The sequence below is a fragment of the Emydura macquarii genome, unplaced genomic scaffold (assembly GCF_026122565.2).
Source record: "Emydura macquarii macquarii isolate MOO-44397 ecotype Brisbane River unplaced genomic scaffold, CSIRO-AGI_Emac_v2 contig_2897, whole genome shotgun sequence".
In the NCBI taxonomy this organism is placed as follows: domain Eukaryota; kingdom Metazoa; phylum Chordata; order Testudines; family Chelidae; genus Emydura; species Emydura macquarii.
In genome coordinates this window covers 5,257,399-5,279,802 of record NW_027133034.1, presented here as the reverse complement: position 1 = coordinate 5,279,802, position 22,404 = coordinate 5,257,399, and the positions used below count along the sequence as shown (strand labels likewise).

The 22,404-nt window shown below is 39.1% G+C and overlaps 1 protein-coding gene across 1 annotated transcript; it reads left to right on the top strand.

The window, feature by feature from the left end:
* The first annotated feature begins 95 nt into the window (after positions 1-95).
* On the top strand, positions 96-21,231 carry NMRK1 (nicotinamide riboside kinase 1). The gene is made up of 10 exons (XM_067568436.1): positions 96-233; positions 8,401-8,520; positions 10,613-10,674; positions 11,097-11,187; positions 12,209-12,257; positions 14,327-14,498; positions 14,604-14,675; positions 15,926-16,032; positions 18,858-19,004; positions 20,696-21,231. The coding sequence occupies exons 2-9, from the start codon at positions 8,515-8,517 to the stop codon at positions 18,944-18,946; spliced, it is 648 nt and encodes a 215-aa protein (XP_067424537.1). The 5' UTR covers positions 96-233; positions 8,401-8,514; the 3' UTR covers positions 18,947-19,004; positions 20,696-21,231.
* Positions 21,232-22,404: the final 1,173 nt, after the last annotated feature.

Sequence of the window (22,404 nt, the reverse complement as noted above, 5' to 3'; positions counted from 1 at the left end):
GGCGTGCGTGGGTCCCTGGCCTGCTGCTGCTCAGCTCGCCGCCGGCCGGCCGGGCGGGCGGGGCTCCGCGGGGCGCCCATTTGTGGCGTGTGACCCGGCTGGATAGTTCACGCGCACCTCCGCGTTGTCGCTTCATAGGTCTCCTGCATTGCGGCCGCCGCGTTGGGGGAAGCGACGGCAGAGGCCTCGGCAGCTCGGGTGACGTGGGTCGCACTGGACCCGTTCATACGGCGGTAGGGAGCACCGGGGCGCCGAGGTGGCATGAAAGCGGAGCGCCAGCGCCGTTCACTTGCGCAGCACTTGCGCATCGGGTCCCTAGGCCGGGTGTGTGGTTTACGGACTCAGGCACCAGCTGGGGACTGCTGCCGCCAAATTGGCCGCTCAAGTTTGAAAGTTCTCCCCGAATTCTTTGGCATTTCCTAACTTTCGTGTGTGGTGGTGCCGCACCAGTGATTCATTGGACATTCGCGCAAATACTTTCCATAGAGCAGTAGTTTAAAGTAGCGTAATTAAAGCTTGCAGCCAGAAAGTTCGGAAATGCAAAATTAAAGTACTAATTTGTGCACATTTGTGTTGGCAGGATTGGTGCCTGAATCTTTAGCATTGTAGGCTACTCGCGGTGAGCTTTACCTATCTTGTGCAGCATGATGCCATGCAGCCTTACCATCTGCAGTAAGCTGGCATCTTTTTATGTATTTTTTTCATTGATCCAGCTGCTGTTGGTGAAAGAGACAAGGGTTGGCGCTTACACAGAGCTCTAGCTGGAAAGCTTATCTCTTGCACCAACAGAAATTTGGTCCAATAAGAGAGATTACCTCTACCACCTTCTCTCTGATATCCTGGACCAGCAAGGCTACAATCAGGCTGCAAACAACATATTTTTAATTGTCAGTTTCTACTACCCGCTCTTGGTTTCCACTCTCAGTGTGTGTGTGAGTGTGAGTGAGTGAGAGAGAGAAATAAAGTTGCCTGTTTTGTTTACTCTGGAATCCTTCCCTTAGATCCTGACTTTTTAATATAGATAATGATATAAACGCACAAGTTCAAAGCTCTTCAGATATGTATAGATGTTATATGATTGGTCAAATAGTGCTTTTTTGGGTCAAAGGTTACCAGTACTGAACAGTCCTTATCAGTGTTCATTCATCAGTTTGCTAAGGGCTTGACTATACTTGAAATGCTACAGTGCACAGCTGCACTACTGCAGCTGTTCGGTGTAGACAGTACCTACTTCCCATTGGCATCAGTAATCCACCTCCCTAATTGGTGGAAGCTAGGTTGATGGAAGAATTTGTCTGTCAACCAGGTGCTGTCTACGCTGGCAATTAGGTCAGCTTAACTGCACTGCTGAGGGGTATGTATTTTTCACATCCCCAAGGAATATATTTAAGCCAACTTAATTTTCTAGTGTAGACGAGGTCTGATAATGTCTGGTATATCTTCCTTCTTCCAAGGGATAGGCTACCCTGGGAACTTACATCGGCATAGCTACATCTCTCAGATGTGAAATATTCACATCAGTGAGAGCTGGTCTACACTAGAGAGTTTTGCCAACAAAAGTCAGCTTTTGTCAACAAAAGAGTGTAGGTGTACATATTCAAATGCTCCTCCCACCAATGTAACTCCCCTGCTATGCCAACATAATAAAACCACCTCAACGAGAGGTGCGAGGCTTATGTCGGCATTGATTGGGTGACCCAATGTCTGTGTAGCCACTGCTTGGCTGTTAGTTCCACTGGAGCCCTGAAATTGACAAGAATGACAACTGGACCTTGCTCTAGCCTGGGAGCTGGGTGAGAAGTCCAGAGCAGCTCCACCCTGCTCGTGGTTGGACCCCGCTGGCTTTGAGCAGGGTGAAAAGCCACTGGTAGCTAGACCCTGGCTCCTGGCTGGGAGCAGGAAGGGAAGCAGCCCCGAGTGGCTTCTCTGCTCGGGGCAGCAGGCGGAGAGAGGTAGGGGAGCTAGAAGCCAGGGTAGTTGGACCCCACTCTGACTCCTCTGACTCCTGGGGGGGGGGGGGGGGTAGTGGGAAGGGGAGAAGCCCCAGAAGCTCTTTCCTGGCAAGCGGGAGGGCAGCCCGCTGAGAGCCCTGGAGCCTGTGTGGCTGCTGGGCTTCTGGCAGGGAGCTGAGAAACCAGTCTCTGAGCCCCCCACAATGCCCCTCTTAGGTCGGTAGAAGAGCTCCTTGTGAGGACACGCACCACTGATCCAAGGAGAGTAGTGTGGACATGCACCACCGGAGTAATTACTGTAAGTCAACCTATATAGTATCTTTCTAGTGTAGACAAGGCCTTAGAGACATAGCTATGCTGACCTAATCCCTGCAATCGACAGTTCTAGGTCAAGGGAAGAATTGTTCTATCAACCTAGCTACCACCTCTTGGTGAGGTGGATTACCTACGCGGAGGAGAGAACCCCTCCCATCGGCATAGGTAGTGTCTACACTGAAGCTCTACAGTGGCGCAGCTGCAGCCCGGTTTTCCCTGTAGACATGCCCTAAGTGTGTGGTAATACTGTCTATTAAATAGATCAGAAAGAATAATACCTTGCATGTTTTATAGCATTATCTGTCTAAAGATCTTAAAGTTCTTGAGTGTTTGATTTGCAGAAGTGTTGAGCACCAACAACACAGTCAGTAGCAAGTTCTGGGTGCTCAGGATCATTGCAGGTCAGGCTCTAATTAACAGGTAAACCTGAACAGGTAAATATGTTTTTATTTTACCTGTTGGGAAAAACTGAGGAACAGAAAGATGAGGATGGTAGCCTGTCCAAGGTCACATAGGAGGTCTGTGAAAAAGAGGAATAGAACTCAAATGGTCTAACTACCAATCTTGTGGTGTAAACATGTTTGTGGTGTAAACATGTTTTCTCTGACGCATGAAACACAGGCTGAAATGCATGTGGTGCTTTAACAAAAATACTGTCGATTCTGATTTTGGTAACAGTTTTTTGTGACAATCGCCACTGCATGCATTTACTGCCTTTGTCCTATTAAATCTTGGTTTTTCTCTTGTGCCTCAACTTCTTATTTTATGTGTTTTATGTGGTATGATCCTGACAGTACAGTGGCTTCTGCTGTTGGTAACGTGTCAGTTTCATGCATGTTGGATCTCCTTGCAGTATTACAGTCAATATTCCAGGTGTCATGTTGTCACAGTAGTGTACATCTCTTAGAAATTAATTTAACTTCATGTGGGCTGGCCACACTAGTGTATATGCTGAGGGGAGAGTTGTTCTTATTACATTCTATCAATTAGCAGTTGTATTAATGAATATTCCTGTGATATTTTGGGGATCACCCAGACCAGTAAGGGATTCTGACACTGCCTGTTTTATAACCCGGGGGCCTAAATGTAGTGCAGCTATGATTCAATTCTCTGACATCAGTAGCCTGCCCACAAGCACAAGGTCTCACCAACCTAGTTACTCCTCACAAGGTGACATCAACAGCCTTTCCAGTCCTGAGTCGCCCCAAATCCATCTTCCTTGAATTCTTAAGTACCGGACACTCAGACTGTTCCCCTCTGGTTCACCATCCCTGAAGGTGTGTAACCAGCTCAGATACCAGCTTACTTTGAGATACACACTTCACACAGTTTGCACACCACGGACCCATTTAGGGTAAAAATAAACAAAAAGTGTATTTAATAGAGAAACCATAGATTCAAAGATGAAAATAGTAAGCATATAGAAAGCAAACATAAGCATATACAAAAAATAAACATAAAGATGCAACCTCAGGCTTTACACTTCCATATCAGATAAATCCCTTTTCTAATATGTTACCTGTTACCTTTGAACAGTTTCCCAGTATATCCCATAGCTATTGGAGGAATCCAAAAGTCAGGGACAGCCTCCTACCACAAGACTTTTGTGTAATTAGGCCTCAAGTACCCTGCCTTCATCCACCTCCCCCATTTTTGTCACTTCCCTTGGATATGTATATGTTGCTTCCAGTATGATTTCTATTACTTGCATCTGAGGAAATGAAAGCTTATGCCTGCAGAAATTAAATTTGTTAATCTTTAAAGTGCTACAGAGCTCTCATTGTTTTTGCTGTATACAGACTAACACGGCTACCCCTCTGGAACTTAAAATGGGTAAGTTTATCTCATCGGTGCTGCAAAGTTAGGCACGTCTATGCTTCTAAAAAGGGTAGGTTTGCTTACTCATTACTTAAAAAATAGTTGCAGACCTTTACAAATCCCTGTCCTATGGGAATGGAGTGTCTCTTTCATAGGAGCTCTGTTTCGTTCAAAGGAATTCACATGATGGGCAGGGAATCTCTTGAAGAACAGGAGAATTTCAAGGCCACAGAAGTATACCAAATCTGTTTGACTGATTTTAGTTGGGCACAAAATTTACAAATATAAAATTAATAAATTAAAATAAGAATTTTTTGAAATGGGACAACTTTCCACTAAGAAAAAATTATGAAGACGAGAAATTAATTTTTAAAAAAATCATTCTTTTAACTGTGGAAAGGAATCAAACACTAGAAAATGGGATACAGAACATTCAGACTGGAATCTAGTGCTCAATAATACAAACAAAAAAGTACAAATCTGCAATTAATTAATAGCATAACTACTAAACACAGAGTGTTAACTTACACTTTTCATAAAATTATTAATGTCCATCACCAGTTACTCTTCCCATGTTCAGATAACCACAGTATTTCTTCTCCCACTGGATCTCCTTACAAATGGCCATATTTTGCAAAGTTCTTACACAATAATTTCATTTGGTTCTTTAAATTAGAATGTTATTACAAACTTTCCATTGTGTTAAAATGTTCCGTCAAACAACACTTTTATTTCTTCAGCTAGAATGCTAAAGTTACCCACAGTCATTTCTTGGATTCTGTTCTCATGCTTGATTTCTCAAAAACTCCCTCTCTGTACAGATATTATTGAACCATTGGAACAACTTACTAATGTCTGTGGTGGAGTCTCCATCACTAGAAATCTTAAAATCAAGAGTGGGTTTTTCTTTTTTAAAAAAAAAAAAAAAAAAAAAAAGGCTCTAGTTCATACAGGAATTAATTTAGGGAAGTCATATGACCTGTTATTCAGAAGGTCAAACTAGCTTTATAATCTGTGAATAAATATATGGTGAAAATAACCTATAGATCATCACTTCATGCAAGCTGAAATCTTCATAATCTCCTTTCTGCTCTACTGAGGTGTCAAACTTTTAGTGCTTCCTTGTCTACAACGTAAATCAAAACAGTTATCTCCTCTTTTTAAGAAGCCCATATAGCTATCATGAATAGCTGAAAATGCTGTCCCCTTCTGAAGTATTTACCTAACTTTTAATTCTTGTTTTAGCCATTTTTGTGGGTTCATCAGCCTGAGAAGGTTCAAAGTTCAAATTGCTGGTCTCAATCTCAACATGCTATTTACTTGAGCAGCAGCATCTTGACTATAATGGGTTTATTACTGTTTTCATCCATTGAATATAGTTTTTCTGGACTCAAAGTTATTAATTTTTGCTCACTGAAGGCAAAAATCAAAATATTCTCTTGTACATAAAACTTCTGAGGTTTCTCACAGTTTTTGTTGCCATGATATCTCTTTATTGTCTGGGGTTGTTGAATGCAGCAATTCGGGTGGCTTCACTTCCTAGAAAAGATGTACTAAAATGCTTATTTCAATCTTGAGTCCATTTTATTGTAAAATAGAAAATTTAGTTGCAGGGCAAAGCTTGTGCTTTTTTTATATGTAGTATTAGGAGTATAATTGTGGTGCCTAAGAGACATAGGATCCAATTGTGTTCATTTACTGATTTCCTTTCTGTTAATTTGTATTGAACGCCTGCAGTTTGCCATGTAACATCAATGCAAAATGTCTGGTCATTGATGATGCTAAGGAAAATGTCACTAGCCATTAAGTGAGTATAAGCGACTAATGATGAATATAACATGGCCTTTCCCCTTCTTTCAGCTTGTCTTGCCTGTCTTTTTCTCCCCTGCTACAGATGCAGAAGTGTCTCAAATGTTTCTCTAACCTCTACACTTGCCCCAGTAACTCCATTCCCATCTCCCGATCTCTTTTACACTCATTCCCTCCCCTCCCTTGTTCTTCTCCTTAACCTCTTACTCATCTCTGGCTCTTTTCTTCCCCAGTACAAGCTTGCTTTAGTTTCTCCCATTAAAAACAAACAAAAAAACCTGGACCCCACTTGCTTCTCCAAATACTGCCCCTTCTTCCTTTCATCTCTAAGCACATTGAACATGCTGTCTGGATTTCTTCTCTCCAGTTTCATCCAAGACCCTCCAATATGGCTTCTGACCCTTTTACTTAATTGAAACCATTCTCCCCAAAGTCTCTTAAGAACTTTTTCTTAGCCAAATCTCAGAACCAGTAATCCATCCTCATCCTCTTTGGCCTGTCAGCCCCTTTTGACACAGTTGACCATGCTTTTCTTCAAATCTTGTCCTTTCTTTTCTTCCATGACTTTTTCCTTTTGGTTCTCTTTCTAATCATTCCTTCAGCATATATTTTGGAGGTTCCTCCTTATCGTCCATTCAACTTTCTGTGGGAGTTCCCCAGGGCTTTGTACTTGGTCCCTTTCTCTTCTCCCCTTACATCTTAACTCTGGATAATTTCATCCACAAACACAAATTCAACTACCATCTCTATGTGAATGACTCAACTCTGTACTCCAGACTTGTCTCTCTGTCCAAACTAAAATCGCAGCATGTGTCTGACATTTCCTTGTGGTTATCTAGTGATCAGCTCAGGGTCATCATGACTAAAACAGAGCTTGTAATCCCCAATCCCTCCCAGCTACCTCCTTTCTCAGTAACTGTGGACACCACCACAATCCTGCTTGTCAGTTAGGCCCATAACCTTGAAGTCATCTTCAACTTGCTCTCTAGGTCCTCATGTCAAGGCTCCGTCTAAGGCCTGATCTACACAGATGGCTTAATTCGAATTAAAGTCCCTTAATTCAAATTAATTACTCCCGCATCTACACTTGCACATTGTTAATTCGAATTAAGGAGCCTTTAAATCGAATTAATAAAACCACCTCTGCAAGTGGATTAGCACCTGAAGCGCATCAGTTAATTCACATTAGTGTGAGTGTGGACGCAATGGGACTTAATTTGAATTAATTGGCCTCCAGACTGTATCCCATGATGCCCCATTTCAGTACCCTCCCCCAAAGCAGCCCCAGGAAGTTTAAATCTTCATTTCCTGCTGTGAATGGGTTTAAAATCCAAGATGCGATCATCCCCCCCCACACACACAACAAGTCCTTTGCAGTTTGTCTCTTTAAGGGTTTGAAAGATTTCACCACCCCCCTCCGCACGTGGTGAATGCGTTTTAACTGCCCAGCAAGCCCTTTGCACTTTGTCCCTTTAAGATTTGTCCCTTTGAAAGTTTAGCCCTTTAAAGCTTGTCCCTTTGGAAGATTTCACCACCCACCCCACTCCCCGCCTGGTGAATGCGTTTTAAATGCCAGCCCTGAAAGGAAATTCTTTGCTACATTGTTTGTGGCCAATCATGGAAATTGATACTTTCATAAGAGTTTATTCACAGTGCTACATGTGGATACATTATATCATGCTTTCCATGAGTGAAATGAAAACATTTGTATCACTGTATTAATACACTAACTGACTCCCTTGTTATTTATCTTACATTCTACAGACACCTGTAGAATCAAAATCAAAGGCAAGCAATATACAGGGGGTTGTAGAGGGAGCATAAAAGGCAAACAGCATATAGTTCTAAAGTAATCCAGGATAATCTGCGATGTATTTGTCATGGTCAAAATGAGAGCATAGTCCAGCTGGCTCCGTGTGCCTGCAGCAGTGGTGATCGGGGGAGTAAAAAAACAGCATGAAAATCCTTTTCCTGTTTGTTTGGGGGTGGGGGAAGAGGGTGGGAAGCAGCGCTGCATCCTAGGATTATGACACTCATCACAACAGCCTCTATGGTTAGTTGCACTGTGGGATAGCTTCCCACATTGCACTGCTTTCTAATTCGAATTAAGGCTGGCCAGTGTGGACGCAAGAAACCAGCACGAACATTGTAGTGTGGACAGTCTGCAGTGCTTTCTATAGATCGCTTTCTGTAATTCGAATTAAGCTAATTTGAATTAGTGCTGCAGTGTAGCCTAAGTCTTGCAGTTTCTTTCCGTCTCCAAGATGCAGCCTTTCTTTTCCATCCACACACCTAAAACTTTCATCCAGCCTGTCATCATCTTGCATCTCTTTTACTGCAGTGTCCTTTTCTCTACCTTGAAAAATGCAGTTTTGCCTTGCCCATAGCCATTCAGATTGCTCTTGCAAAGATAATTTCCCTAGCCTGTCTCTTTTTGAGTATGCCATCATTCTGCTGCCTCCCCCTTCTGTTGTTTCAAACCTAAGCTACTTGTTTTCATTTTCAGGGCCCTACACAGCACCGTACCTATCTTCTTGCATTCAGTATTGAGTCCTAGACAAAGGAATGTGGTCCCACTTCCTTGAGCGTGTCTGCCGTGTAAATTGAGCAAGGGAAGAGAATGAAGGTACATTGACATAAAAGGTAAACAAAGCATTAATCAAACTGGCAAGTGGGGGAGATAGTTTCACAACCGGGGGGAGGGGGAAGGACTGCAAAAGTTAACATAGCGTCAGCTCCCTGGTGGACACAACAAGTTGAGCTTCCAAGGAGGGCTTCCTGACTTTGAAGACAAAAATAAACTTTGAGGATATAAGCAGAGAGAGGGAGTGTTATTTTGGCATCTGTCACCTGAAAAGACAAAGAGACCATGTGCTTTAGGCACTTGCCAGCCATGCTGGAAGAATGACTGGTGAGAAAATTACTCTGAACAAAAGACTCTAGTTGGATAAATTAGGTTTTAGCCTTAAAAGAATATTTTTACTTTGTTTGCAACCATTTCTGTCCCAATTCCCTCTGCTTGGTATCACTTAAGTATCTGATCTTTGTTAATAAACTTAATCTTGCTTTATTACTCAGCCATCTCAGTGCAGTGTTTTAAACTGAAGAGAAAAATCCTCAGTGTTGCCTGATTTCTAGGTGTTTAATAATTTGAATGGGGTTATAGACTCACCAATTGATCTGATCAGAAGATAATGAGATTCTGTCCCGGAATCAGGCTCCAGAAGAGTTTTATAGGGACCCCCAGGGTGCATGACAGGAAGGCTCACACTGATAACTGAATCTGTATAATTTTATAAGCTTTTATTAAAATAACTTAAAGCACAGATTAAGCACAGATTTATTAAGATAACACAAAACACAGAAGCACCCAGTGTTGCAGGGCATGTGGTTGTGATGACCCGTCCGTACCTAGGGTAGCCCCCCTGAAAACATCAAGGTCAGGGCATGCTGCATAAGAAGAGCAGATTCTCCCAAACTGATGGCTAACACTTCAGTTAGATTTATCAACCAGTCACAAATAATGCTTCTGATCCCCCACACTGGTTATCAAGAAGCTAAAAACAAGATGTTACACAGCCCCCTTATTACATTTCAGCCTCTGGCCCCCAATTAGCAACTAGGTCTAGTAGAGAGTTAAGTTATTAAAACTCTATTCCCTTTACCAGAAATGTTCTCCTGATCCCCCAAGGGTCAGCCACATTACCAGATCAAACTTGGATCTTACCCAAAATATCACGCTGCCAGCCAATCCCTTAGTAACTAAACTAAAGGTTTATTAAAAGGTTTCAATAAGAAGAGAGATGTTAAATGATTAATGCAATCAGATATATACAAATGCCTTTAAAGTCCATATATATCAGATTCTCAGCAGAATTGTGGAGTTTGCAGGCTTGTATAGTTCCTCTGGTGTACATCCAGTACCTGGATGGGTCTCAGTTCTTTGTTTCACAGCTTCAGGTGTAGATAAGTTGATCCAGAGGTGGGAAGTAGAAATGAAGACAATATGGGGATGGTACAGCTGCCTTTTATATCCCTTTGCCATGTGACTTGTCCCAAACAGAGCCGCATGGAAAAGCCTCAGAGTCCCTTGTCCATATGCATGTTCTTACGTGTCCTGGTGACTAATAAAGAGTAGACCTTGGATTCTTTCACTGGATTCCTCGTACATTTCAGTCCCCTTGATAGGCCATTAAGCAGGCTTAGTGCTGCTGTCGGGGGATGTCACGCAGAAACACCGCACAAGTTTGAAATACAAATATACTACACATATTTAGAACTTATAATACAAAACTGACACATAAATAGAAATGTGCTTATCAATCTTAGCTAATCATGACTCTTCCATTGGTACCTTGCATGACTTATCCTATACAATATTTATTGCAATTCCGTAATATTGGTATCAGTAATATTATAAATGATCACTCATATGCCTGACAGCATCACAGTGGTGACAACCCCTTTATTGGTCTGGGTGAACCCCCAAAGTGTCACAGTGCCAAAGGAACACTTCTCAGTGTCCAAGAAATCCTCCAAAAAATTGGAAAGACAAGACCTGAGATTCCTGATACTTATAATGTTTAAATAAATAAATAAAAGCAGAAAAGGAGCTTCCCAGAAGAAACTTCAGGTCGTCTTTGAAACAAAACAGGACACAAATTCATTTTGTCATTGTCCAAACTGGTGTGTTCATTGACTGTTCTTATTTTAAACAGTGGAAAGAAAGGGATCTGGATGAAACACAAATTATGAAAGTTGTAGTCATTGGACTTGGTGGGTAAGTGCAAACAAGTTAAATCTCTCTTAAAACAAAAATGTAAGATTGCCTCAAACTCCATATTGAGATATAACAATCCCTTTGTGTGAATATAGATGTCTTTAAAAACAAAGGAATTAAAAACTTAAGATTAATACTGTATTGTCAGTTTTATTTAATTTTTTATAACTTGTCCCACCCTCCATCATAGATTGACCCTCTCAGACATCAACTTTAGTCTTCCTTTTTTCCATAGTCATATAAGCTGACTAAAATGAGTTAGAAGATCCAGACAAATGTTGGAAAACTGTGCAAACAGTACTTAATATTCTGAATAAAATTAAATTTTTGTAATTGCCTTGTTGCTAGTGCACGTTGCATTCCTAGGTTATTGATTATCTTTGTCCTGACTGACACATTGTTTATTCCATTTTCTATCTCAGTGTGACAAATGGGGGGAAAACAACACTGGCAAAACGACTTAGGAAACAGCTTCCGAACTGCATTGTACTCTCTCAAGATGACTTTTTTAAGGTAATAGAGTTGATGGAAAAACTTCATACATAAAATTAGACTTTAAATGTAGTTCCTGCAAGACTATATTTTTTTTCTGGATCTGCCAGTATGTGACTATTTAAAATGTGTCCTGTTCATAATAATTTATATTGACTCTATTTGGAAGAAGGGGAAATAAAATTAATAATTCTATAATAATGTTAAAGCTGTCAATTGCCCAGAAAAGATTTGGAATATGACCAACAGATTAATCATCTCACTGCATCCTCTGATATTATATTTAAAGATGAGTGGAGAAACAGATATACTTCACAAAATGCTTTGTGCTACTGCAATTCATATTATTTTTGCAGTTTATTTTTAACTTTAGATAGAAGACAACAAATCAAAACAAAATGGCAACAAAATTAAATGTTTTTTCATATCTTAAAAAAATGCAAAAGCATAACACTTTCTGTATCTATATGAGTGGGAATGGCCAGTTCTTGTTCCTGATGTGGTTATTGTTCTCGAGAGTGAAACTGTAGTTTATGCAAAAGTTTATATTAAAATCCAGAGATGCTTGTGTTTATATAATACGTGATATACTATCATGATGCATTTCAGTAGATTAGCAAATAATTTTACTTGGATGATTCTGTTTGGGGGTGGGACATGTGGGAAAGATTTTTTTTTTTTTTTTTTTTTTTTTTGGATCAGAGTAATTTTGGAGGAACCTAGTGATACATCAAGATAACATCTAAGGGGAAGCAGCACTCCCACTGTGTTGCAACCCATTCTTTATGAAAAACTCTGTGAATGCTCTACTACTCTCTCCCCCACTCCCCTGCTTCTTTGGCTCCGTTTCTCCTCCTGCTCAAGCTACGTTTTCTGCTCCTCCTATACTAGCAACCTAACCCTTCCCCCTACGCCTCTCACACTGGCCTTCCAGCCTTCTTCCCAACCCCACCATGAATATTACACAAGGGAATTCAGAGTAAGAGGGTTACTATTGCCTTTTGACCTGATAACTTCCTTCAATACATTTTTTTCTCTCTAGCCAGAAACTGAAGTAGAGGTAGACGAATGTGGATTTAAGCAGTACGATGGTTAGTAGATTGGGTATATTGCTTGCGAACATTGTGTTGAAATGTCAGCTGTAGCTTTTAACTGTTTCTTTTGGATCAAGGCAGTCATCAGTGGGGACAGTGTTTTTGCTTTGTTTTTTGTTTTTAAAAAAATGGTTAGTGGGGTATGTCTGACAAAAAATAAAAAATGTAATTCGAAAGGATTTTTTCAGGATGTTGTTTAACCAAAAAAAGTCAGTATTTTAAAAGTTCATAGTCATCATACTAGACAGTTTGATGTAGCAAACCTTTATTTGGCTATTACACAATACCATTACTATGGAATAGCAATAATATTTTCACCTCCCGCATTTATCACTGACTTTATATCTTTGTTTTGCAAATTAGCTAGCCCGTCCTGGGCCCAGAAACAGCTTTTACTTAGCATAGCATAGTAGGAATGTTCTGGCGACAGCATGTATGTATCGAAAGTTCTGGGGAGATGAGTCTCCAAACTGCTACCTCTTGTGCTGTCCTTCCTAAAGGCTAGTTAAACAAACTATCTGCAGCAGACTTTATTCTTTCAAGTCCTGAACTTTCTTGGTCTTCTAAACTATGATGTATGACACAGCCAACTGACGGTTACTTAGTGAAACCTTGTCAATTTATTAAGACTTTTCTGAACAGCGTTAGTAGTTGTGATTTCAAACCTAATGCCAATTATACCATTTTATAGCGTTCAATGTTTGTTTTTTGTTTGGTCATATAGGGCCAGATTCTGGCACTTTTACTCATTTTGGGTAGCCTCTTGCTACACAAGTAGCCCCACTAAATTAATAGGGCTACTTATAGGGTATGTTGTCAACATGAGTATCAGCATCTGTCCCATAACAAGCAATATACGCCTTAAAACCAAATAAGTAAAAGACAGATATTAATACCTTCTTTGACAGTAAATTAAAGAAAACTGCATTCCAAAGGCAAAATCCTGGTCCCCTTAAAGTCAGTGGGAGTTATATTTGGGTTCCAGGCCAGTTCAGTGAGATTGGTTGTAATGTAGAAAATTATCAGATTAGCAAATAGCAGAATTTAATTTAAATGATTGTCCTTTTTTTCCCCTTTGTAGAGGTGTACCTCATGACAAAAAGTGTCCTTGATTGGTTTGATGGCTATTAGCCTGAAAGTTAGTGTAGGCCTAATCCTGGGAGGTTCTGAGCACTTCCTGTAACATCCTCAACTCTCAATGTGAACTCACTGAGAGTCAAGGCTCTTTAGCACCTCCCAGAATCAAATCCTAAAGCCTTGTCTACACTAGCACTTTTGTTGACAAAGCTTTTGTTGGTCAGTAGAATGAAAACACACACGCACACACACCCCAACTGACATAAATTTCACCGACAAAAGCGCCAATGTGGACAACACTATGTTGGCAGGAGACACTCTCCCACCGGCATAGAGTGGCTACTTGGGAGACCTTACAGCGGTGCAGTTGCAGAGGTACAGCGAGATGAAATCAGGCAAGATGAGACCAAAGTTTCAACCTTTTTCTCATGCAAGAATAGTTACTGAATTCAGGACTGTACCACAGATCAAATGTGTTGCAGATTATAACTAAAGATGAGCCCAAATTGCAGTTTGAGATCTGGGTCTAAACTTTAAATTCTAGGCTATTATTAGTTTGGTACAGGCCATCTCTAATTATAAACCTACAGTTTAATATCCTGCAGCTGATCTAAGATTTCCTGTAATATATTGGTATTTATTTATGACATTAGCCTAAACCTTGAATTCTGTGTTTACTACCAACATTCATCAGCTATGTAACTTTCAGTTAAACTTTTGAGCTTCACTCAGCTTGAACAATGAAACTAGATGAATCTGTTTGACATTCTGGTTCACGTGCCCAAGTTCAGTGCTGTTATTTGAGGTTCCAGTACTAAATGGGAATGTTAACATTTACATTTATTTTAATTAATGCTACTGCTTTTATGTAACACCTACATTTTGATCTTAAACTATTTCACAGGGTGCCTACTTAACTCAGAAATAATGTAAACATTAAAAAAAGCCAAAACAAAAATGGTTTAACTTAACCTTTGTGTCTTTTCTAGTACTTGATGCCCTTTATATGGAGGAAATGGTGACAAGCATACGCTCATGGATGAAAAATCCAACAGGCTCTTCTATCTCAACAGCAGAATCAAAGAATACACATGACAATCTGAAAAGTACGGAAGAAGTTCACATTTTAATAGCTGAAGGTTTTCTTCTGTATAACTATGAGTAAGCTATGCTACCTTACAAATAAATTTTAAAATGTCAGGTTAATATAAACTGTAAATGGGAGTGAGTAAAGAAACAAAATGACTAAACATGTTATCATCTTAGACCTCTGAATGAAGTATGGGATAGAAGATATTTTCTGACCATTCCATATGAAGAATGCAAGAGGAGGAGGAGGTAATGTTTTAAAATTATTGCTCACTACAGGTCATCATGCCCTAGTACTCATAAGATAGAAGGGTTCCTCTGTGCCAATGTGTACTCCCACATCCACCAACTGTAACAACTCTTAGAGCAGAAACTGCTGACTCTCCTGAGTCCTTTATTGTGATCTTGCTATTGCTGAGGTAGTCAGCTCTGCCTGGTTGCTATTCCATCCCTGACGGTAGAGCCTTCGTGGTTCCCAGGATTATTCTAGCAGCATCTGTAATCCTTAAAAGTACAGATCCACTCCCTATTTATTATTATTATTATTATTATTATTATTATTTCATATTGTAGTTGTGCATGGCGGCACCAGTCATTGTTCAGAGTGTCAATGTACAGACACAAAGTAAAAAGCCCCTCCTCCAAGGAACTTACAATGTAGGTTAATTACAGTATAATTGTACTTAAGCATTGTTTAGGAGGGGAGAGAAACAGATAAAAACAAAGCGTTTACTCTTGCACCTACAAGAAGCTGTTTCACCACAATGCTGGTCAGTGGCAGAGCTGACATGCAATTCATTGCGTATTATTTGAGTTAGATATTGGGCCACTCTCTGTCTTCAGTTACTGTTGCAAACTTGGAGTAACTGTTGCAAATCTGGTTTTGATGGCATTATTCTACAATGACACAATTGTATCTTAGGTCAGAATCTGGTTCACTGACTGCAGAATTCCTATATTCATAATGGCTTATGTTTTGAAAAGTGACTAGTAGATTTTGGGTGCCTTTATTTCCAGGAGCCAATTTCAGAGACCTTAAAGGAGTTCCATCATCAAAAGGTGGGTGCTCAGCACTTCTGAAAATCAAACCCTCTAGAGTGTTGCAAGTTGAGCAACCAAACTCACTAATCACTTCTGAAAATTTAGACCGATGTGAAAAATATTAAGTATGATAGCAATGTATTTTGGCTATTTATATATAACTTACTTATGAAATAAAGCTTAATTAAAATGTAACAGCTGTTTCAAGAAGAATCTGCTCTTGCCCAGCTTTGCAGTTGAAATGATAGGCAAAAATAGGTCAGGTGATTTGATGATGGTTATGTGAGCAATATGCGAAATCCTTTTATAACTAAGGAGTCTCCTTTGCTCTGACCAGCAGATGCACTCTTTCTCTAACATTTTGGATAGATAGTCTTACCTAACAAATAAGGGTATACGAGTGCACACCAGAAACAAATGTAAAACTTGCATAGGAAAAGCAAATATATTTTTTGTAGTACCAGAGTCTACCAACCAGCAGATCCACCAGGATACTTCGATGGACATGTATGGCCTATGTATCTGAAACATAAAAAGGAAATGGAAGAAAATACAAATAATATCGGTATGGTATACTTAATCTTTGAATATATAAAAAATTATGAAAAGTAGTGATTTTTGCAAAGCACTGTATTTTTCCAGAAATTTTTTTGGCATTTTATGTAGCAGGTTAGATGCTTTTATTGTTTTCTCATGGATAAGTGATCGTCATGCAAGAAAAGTCTTATAAAGATTACCCACCTTTGTGAGTTACAGGAATAAGCAAAAACGTACTTGTCACTTTGACTAGTAATTCCTGAACTCCATGTGACAAACCAGTTTGCATGTGTGTGCAGTTCACGAGAAAAATTCTGGGGAGCTATATGGCACATGGGAGATCAATGCATTAGAACATGGTTTACAATCTTGAGTTAGTTCTTAGATAGAATAAGTTTAATGATTACAACAGCAACTTGGAGAACACATTGCCAAGCCACCTCACAGTCTGGCATGAGGCATGTCAGGATTTTGATGCTTTTGTGGAGCTATATAGGGAAGTTTTCATAATGCTAAGCTAATGCTGTTAGAGCCTGATCCTGCAACATGTGGAGCACTTCCTGCAAGGTAATGGGCATTGAGCATCTTCAGCTCGAATGGCAGGGGTGCTCAACACTTTTCAAGATCAGACCCTAAATTATTCCTTCTGATATTGATCAGTACCATACTAAAGATTTTTATTTATTGAAAAGGTTAATGGTGAAATTCACCCCAGTGGAATGAGAGAGCCTGTAAGAGACTCTATATACTCCATACATGATGCACAGAGCCTTGCATTATCTCTACTATGAGGAATTGTGCCAAAATAAATGTCTGAAGTAAATGAAGCACATGTTTCAAATCAGTGGAAATGTGAGAGATGAGATAGGGGGAGGGAATAGAAACTGCCTAAAAAAAAAAAGCCTTGAATGAAGGATCATCGTAGAAGTAGTTGTTCCTCTGGGTCACTTCCAAATGGATTATGCTGGATTTGTGGGACATACAGTCCTATATAATCTTTATCTGGGGCACTGTTAGAAGTAACCCATCCTAACACTGATTTACAAGTAAAATCTATTGCATTAAAGTATCTTTTTGCTTTTTTTTATTAAAACAGCAACAAAATTGGCTAGCTGTTACATATGTTAAAGCTTTTTGTTTGAAAGTGAAAACCTTTCCTTTCTCTGTAGCAGCATCTTTTAGCCCTTAGAGAATCTGCTTGCTTGTGTTCCTTTTTGGGAGTTCTGCTCTTTTCTCTTGAATGAGAGGCTGAATTATGGGACTTGTATTTTGTCTTTGTTTTTTAACTATGAAATCAAGTAGAAACCTATGTCTTGTGCCTGGAGAGACTGATGTCCCCAGCAGGAGATACTGGACTGTTTTCAGAATTCTGGGTCTTTTCTGGAAAACAGAAGAGAGGAGAATGAATGTAGGGTTTCAGAAAATGTATTAAATAACCACCTGCAACATGTGTTCTTACTCCTCAATCTGAGAAAATGAGGTTCAGCTGTTTGAAATTAAGATGGTGGCCCCAAAAACCTGATAATTAGGAACCCTGTGTATATGATTCTATCCCCTGCAGTCCCAGCCTTTCCTTTTTGATCCTCTTGTTCCTCCTAATGCTATGCTGAGGAATTGCTTAGTACTGTCCTGTCTGAAATTGGAGTGTTTCTTTCTGAATTGTCGCTGCCACTTCCTAAAGCACCTGGGTGTTCCTCAGAAGACTCTCATCCATATACTGACCAGACCAAACCCTGCTTAGCTTGAAATTTGACATGTTCAGATAACAGAGGGCTGCAGAAAGATGCTGAGAGACTCAAACATTGTCTGGTGAGGATTTTTTTATTTTTATTTTTTTAATGACAGAATGAACATCAATCTTGCAAAAAGGAACAATAAATAACTTTTTCTTAGGTCAGGTTTACACTAGACATTTTTTTTTTGCTGGGATAGCAATGTCAGTTGTGGGTGTGACTTGTTTTTTTCTTTTTGCAGTGTTTCTATACACTAAGGCTTTTGCTGGTAAACAGTTATATTGACATAAAAGTGTTTTGCTGGTTTAGCTTATTTCACTTGCCAAGGTGGGATAAGCACTTTTTTGCCAGTTTAATAGGGTGCCTCCACACGAGCAGGATTTGCCAATATAACTAGACTTGTCTGATATAGAGCTGGACTTCATCAACCAATCCATATATATAGTTGGGCAGGAAAAACAGTTTTGTTAAGTTTGTCATTATTTCCTTTAGGGATGGGAAAAGCAATACAAGAACACACATAGCACAAAGATTTAATCTCTTTCTTTGCCTGTGCAAATATATATATATTTAAATTTAACTAAACAGTCTGGAACATTAGAGATTACAGCACATTCATCATTCTATCCTCTGCCTGTCAGCAGAGTTATTACATCCTAATTGGAGGTCCTAAATATAACATATTGTGGGCCACAGAAGAAGAATAATTTGCATTAACCCTGAACTTTCTAGTTAGCTGTGCAAGTTCTGGCAAGTTCTCAAACTCATTCACCAATAGGCTTCCATTACAGGGGGAAATTTCTGATGAATTTCTCAATTTACCATAAAACTAGGATTTCTGTCCTTTTGGAATTACTATGGACTATTTTTTTTTTTTTTTTTTTTTTTTTAAAAAAACAAAGAATCTGGTATTTTTGCATGGATTGATCCCCTTATTTATGGACTTCTATTTAAGTGATATTGGGTGAGGAAAGGAAGTATTTATCTTTTTTTTTAGGTGCTATCACAATAGAAATAGGTGCCATTCAGGATTGTGCCGGGTGCTATACAAACTTATAGGAAGTTACAGTTCATTTTAATTAGTAATCTTGTGTTCACTTTCTCTCCCCTTCTTTTTCAGTTTATTTGGATGGAACAAAATCTGAGGAAGACCTTTTTTCACATGTGTATAATGATATAATACGGGAGTTAGAAACTTGGAAAAAATAACTCATAGGAAATTGGAACAACTCATTAACAAAAATCAATACCAACATTAAGGGATAAGGTAAATGCCTAGCATTTGAAGTCTAGTGTTGCAAAACTCTTATATTTCTCTGAATAGGAAGCAAAAAGCTACAGAAGCAGAAGGGTAGCTGTGGTCTGAATCTTAGATCTAAAATACTTGGACTCCCTGGAATCATAGATTCCAAATCCATCAGGGTTGGCTTAGCCCTTCATCCTTTAGTGGTAGGTTAATAGAGTATACTAATCACTTTACTATGCATGGGTTTTAAAATAAAACTTAAAAAACTCAGCTCATGTTGGTGCTCATTGGTCAGAGAAGACCTTATGGCCTTCCATTTAGAGCTGGATTTTGATCAGTTTCTTTAACCCCACTGAAAAACTCAAAATTACCTTATCATTTTAGATCCACTTTCTGCTCTCACTCTCAATGTTGCTTGCATGTTGAAGTAACATTTTTATTATATTCCTCCAAATTCTCAAACACTTGCTTTTCATAAGTAGAGATGAGCAGGTAGGCCTGTGGATTGATTCACAACTAAAGAGAATAAGGAGCTTCTTGAATAATTTATTTAAATATTGAAGAACAGGGAAGTTTAATAAATCAGTTTTCCCTAATCCATTATTCCAGGCCTTTTTTGGTTTGCAGTTTTGGAGTGTTTTTTGTTGTTGTTTTTTAACTTCTGTGTTCTCACAATAATTAGAGAGATTTAGCTAAGATTCCCTTTTTCTTTATTTAGATTGGGAAGCATACTCAAAGCTTTTTCTTTTTTCTTTTCTTTTCTTTTAAATTTAAGCAGTAGTTAAATGAGTTGCAGCACTAATTTAACAACTGGAGTCTGTCCAACAATATGTCCACTGATTCTTAAAAAGAATTCTAGAGGAAGAACCAATGCATATGTATCTGAAAGAAAAAGCAAAGTTTGTATTTTAATAGTTGATCCCGTAAGTCTGGTCTTCCTACTGTGTAGAATGTGTGCAATGCTTTTACTACCTCTTTGATACTGATGCAGTGCAGTGAATATATAGATATAGCTGGTCAGTATGTCTTTTTTTAATCTCTAAATAATGTATAATAATTTAATTCTTAAAATCAATAATGTTAATTTTTAAAATATCCATTCAACTTTGTATGTTCATAAAACATGCATCACTACACAATATAAATAAGTGGGTACAGAGTTGTGGCTGATCTTTACTATTAAAAAAAAAAATCTAGAACAGGACATAGGAGAGGCAGCAAAACTCCACTCAAATAAACCTCCTGGTCATATTTTGTGCCAGTATATAGCACATGTAATAAGCATGCAGAGGCCATCACAAATACAGCACAATATCATTCACAATGAAGCAGGTTAACATTATTTGAAAAATAAAAACTAAGTTAAAAATAATTGAATATATAGTCAATGATATTATGTGGATGTGCCATATCCTTATGAATGAGAGGGATGTTTAGTATCTAGATGCAGATTATATACAAACTGAATGTAAATACTTGTTTCATAATTGCTTCAGATCTGGAACAGATCAATGGCTGGATAACTGCAGAGTTCAGATATATCTGAAAGTTTTTGAGAGAAAGTGGTAACAGTATATTACATAAAGCAAAAAACTAAGTTTGATAAGATTTGAGCGGAAGAATAACATATCTGAGCTTCAAGCAGGTGACAAAAATTGTGAGAGACATAACAGTAGATGCCATGTAATATCTATGAACTTATATCTTTTAAGGTGAGCAAGTCACTGCATAACCATGTGGGACGTTGGGACTCTCTTCAATATGGATTCAGAATCAATTTTATGGTGTTTGGCAAAGTGATCATCCAATCTATTGTATGTAAATCAGTAACACCTTTACAGAAATCCATATTGTATTGTAGTGAATGTTGATTCTGTTAGACTCAAATATTGATGAACAGTATAGCAGGGAGTTTTTTTTAAGCGATAGCCTTGCTCAGAGTGGCATCTGTAACCCTGTGTGAAACTTTAAACCTGATTTAATATTTAATCATGTAATATAAAGAATTTAAAAATTACCTTTAAAAATGTAGTTCTGAATATTTTTTATAAATATTGCATCATAAGTATACACTGTGAACAATTTCATATGCAAGTAAAATATTTTTGGAATTGCAAATCATAAATGCAAAGTGATTGTTTAAGATGAAATACTTTCTAATGTGAATTTCTATATCTCAGTTTTATACAAAAAATAAAATATACTCTAGTTCTGGCAAGCCCTTTGGGAATACAAAACAATAAATGACTTTACGTATATATATATATATATATTTTTTTTTTGCAGGGAGGTGTGCAAGTCACATAATTGTAAAGCAAGTGTGTGTTCAACTATCTGATACTTCCCAGACACTTCTTATTTTTGGTGGTCAGAAATCCTGGATTCTATCCCTGATACAAGTGTAATAAGAAAGATAAAACTGGGGTTGTTACATTAGGGACCTGGGTTCTATTCCTAACGGATAGAAAAGGTAAAATAGAAATAGGTAGAACTTGTTAATTAACTTTAAGTCCTTAAGATCAATGATCCATGATCTTTAATACATCTTTTTTGATTTTAGCTGTATTTTTAAAGACATGGAAGAGTTTAACCACCTTAAGTCAGAGAACCTGGCCCTGAAGGGTCAAGTGGACGTCTTAAAGCAAACTTCTGTTGCCCCGTCCCTTGTTTATCCTCCCCTTCCGTCTGGTCCCTCTGCCCCCCAGCCTATGAGGATAAACTCGGTCACAATGACCCTACCCTGTTTGTCCTATTGTGACTCGGACAGTTGTCCGTGTTCCCAATGCCCCTCCTGATGCGGATCTTATCTGTCGGTCTGGTATCCAAATTCCTGCTGGTCCCCACCAAGAAGGAGAAGAGGGCCCCACCGTCCGTCATGAAGTTACACTCACCTCCTTGACAGACAGTGACCATGAATGTTTGTATAGAGAACTGGGTCCCCCGCCATGGGAGTGGAATTTATTTTTGCAATGGTTAGTATGTGTAGAGAGCCAGTTGATCTGTTATACTGGGCAAGATTTAGAGCTAGCCTGGGAAACCCTTTTAGGCCTCCTGGCAGGAGCTGTGGGTCTCCAGAGCAAGAATTATCAAAATATCATCCTGGATACGGCTAGAATTTTATTTGGGGTGTACTCACAAGCAGAGGGTCTGGTGAAACTCGCCCCACTCCCTGGGGAGTATCCCCAAGCTGCTATACAGCGTATTGAAGCATGGATCTGTGCCTTTGAGGATCCTCTCCCAAAGGGGTGGCAAATGGCTCCTGGTGTGGGTTTCGGTACGTCTTTACTGGACTCTTGGCTTTAGTGCCTAAGCCCGCCAGTTCACCACTGGCTTGAGCTACAGGTGGGACCCTTTCATGCTGACAGCCTAGTTTTGCTGGTGGAAAAGGCTTCCACCTATATGCACCAGCACAATAATGCTC

Excerpts from the sequence above, each read along its gene's own strand:
- NMRK1 (XM_067568436.1), top strand. Across the intron at positions 12,258-14,326 it reads TGGATTTAAGCAGTACGATG|TACTTGATGCCCTTTATATG; the intron begins GTTAGTAGATTG and ends TGTCTTTTCTAG. Across the intron at positions 14,499-14,603 it reads TTTCTTCTGTATAACTATGA|ACCTCTGAATGAAGTATGGG; the intron begins GTAAGCTATGCT and ends TTATCATCTTAG.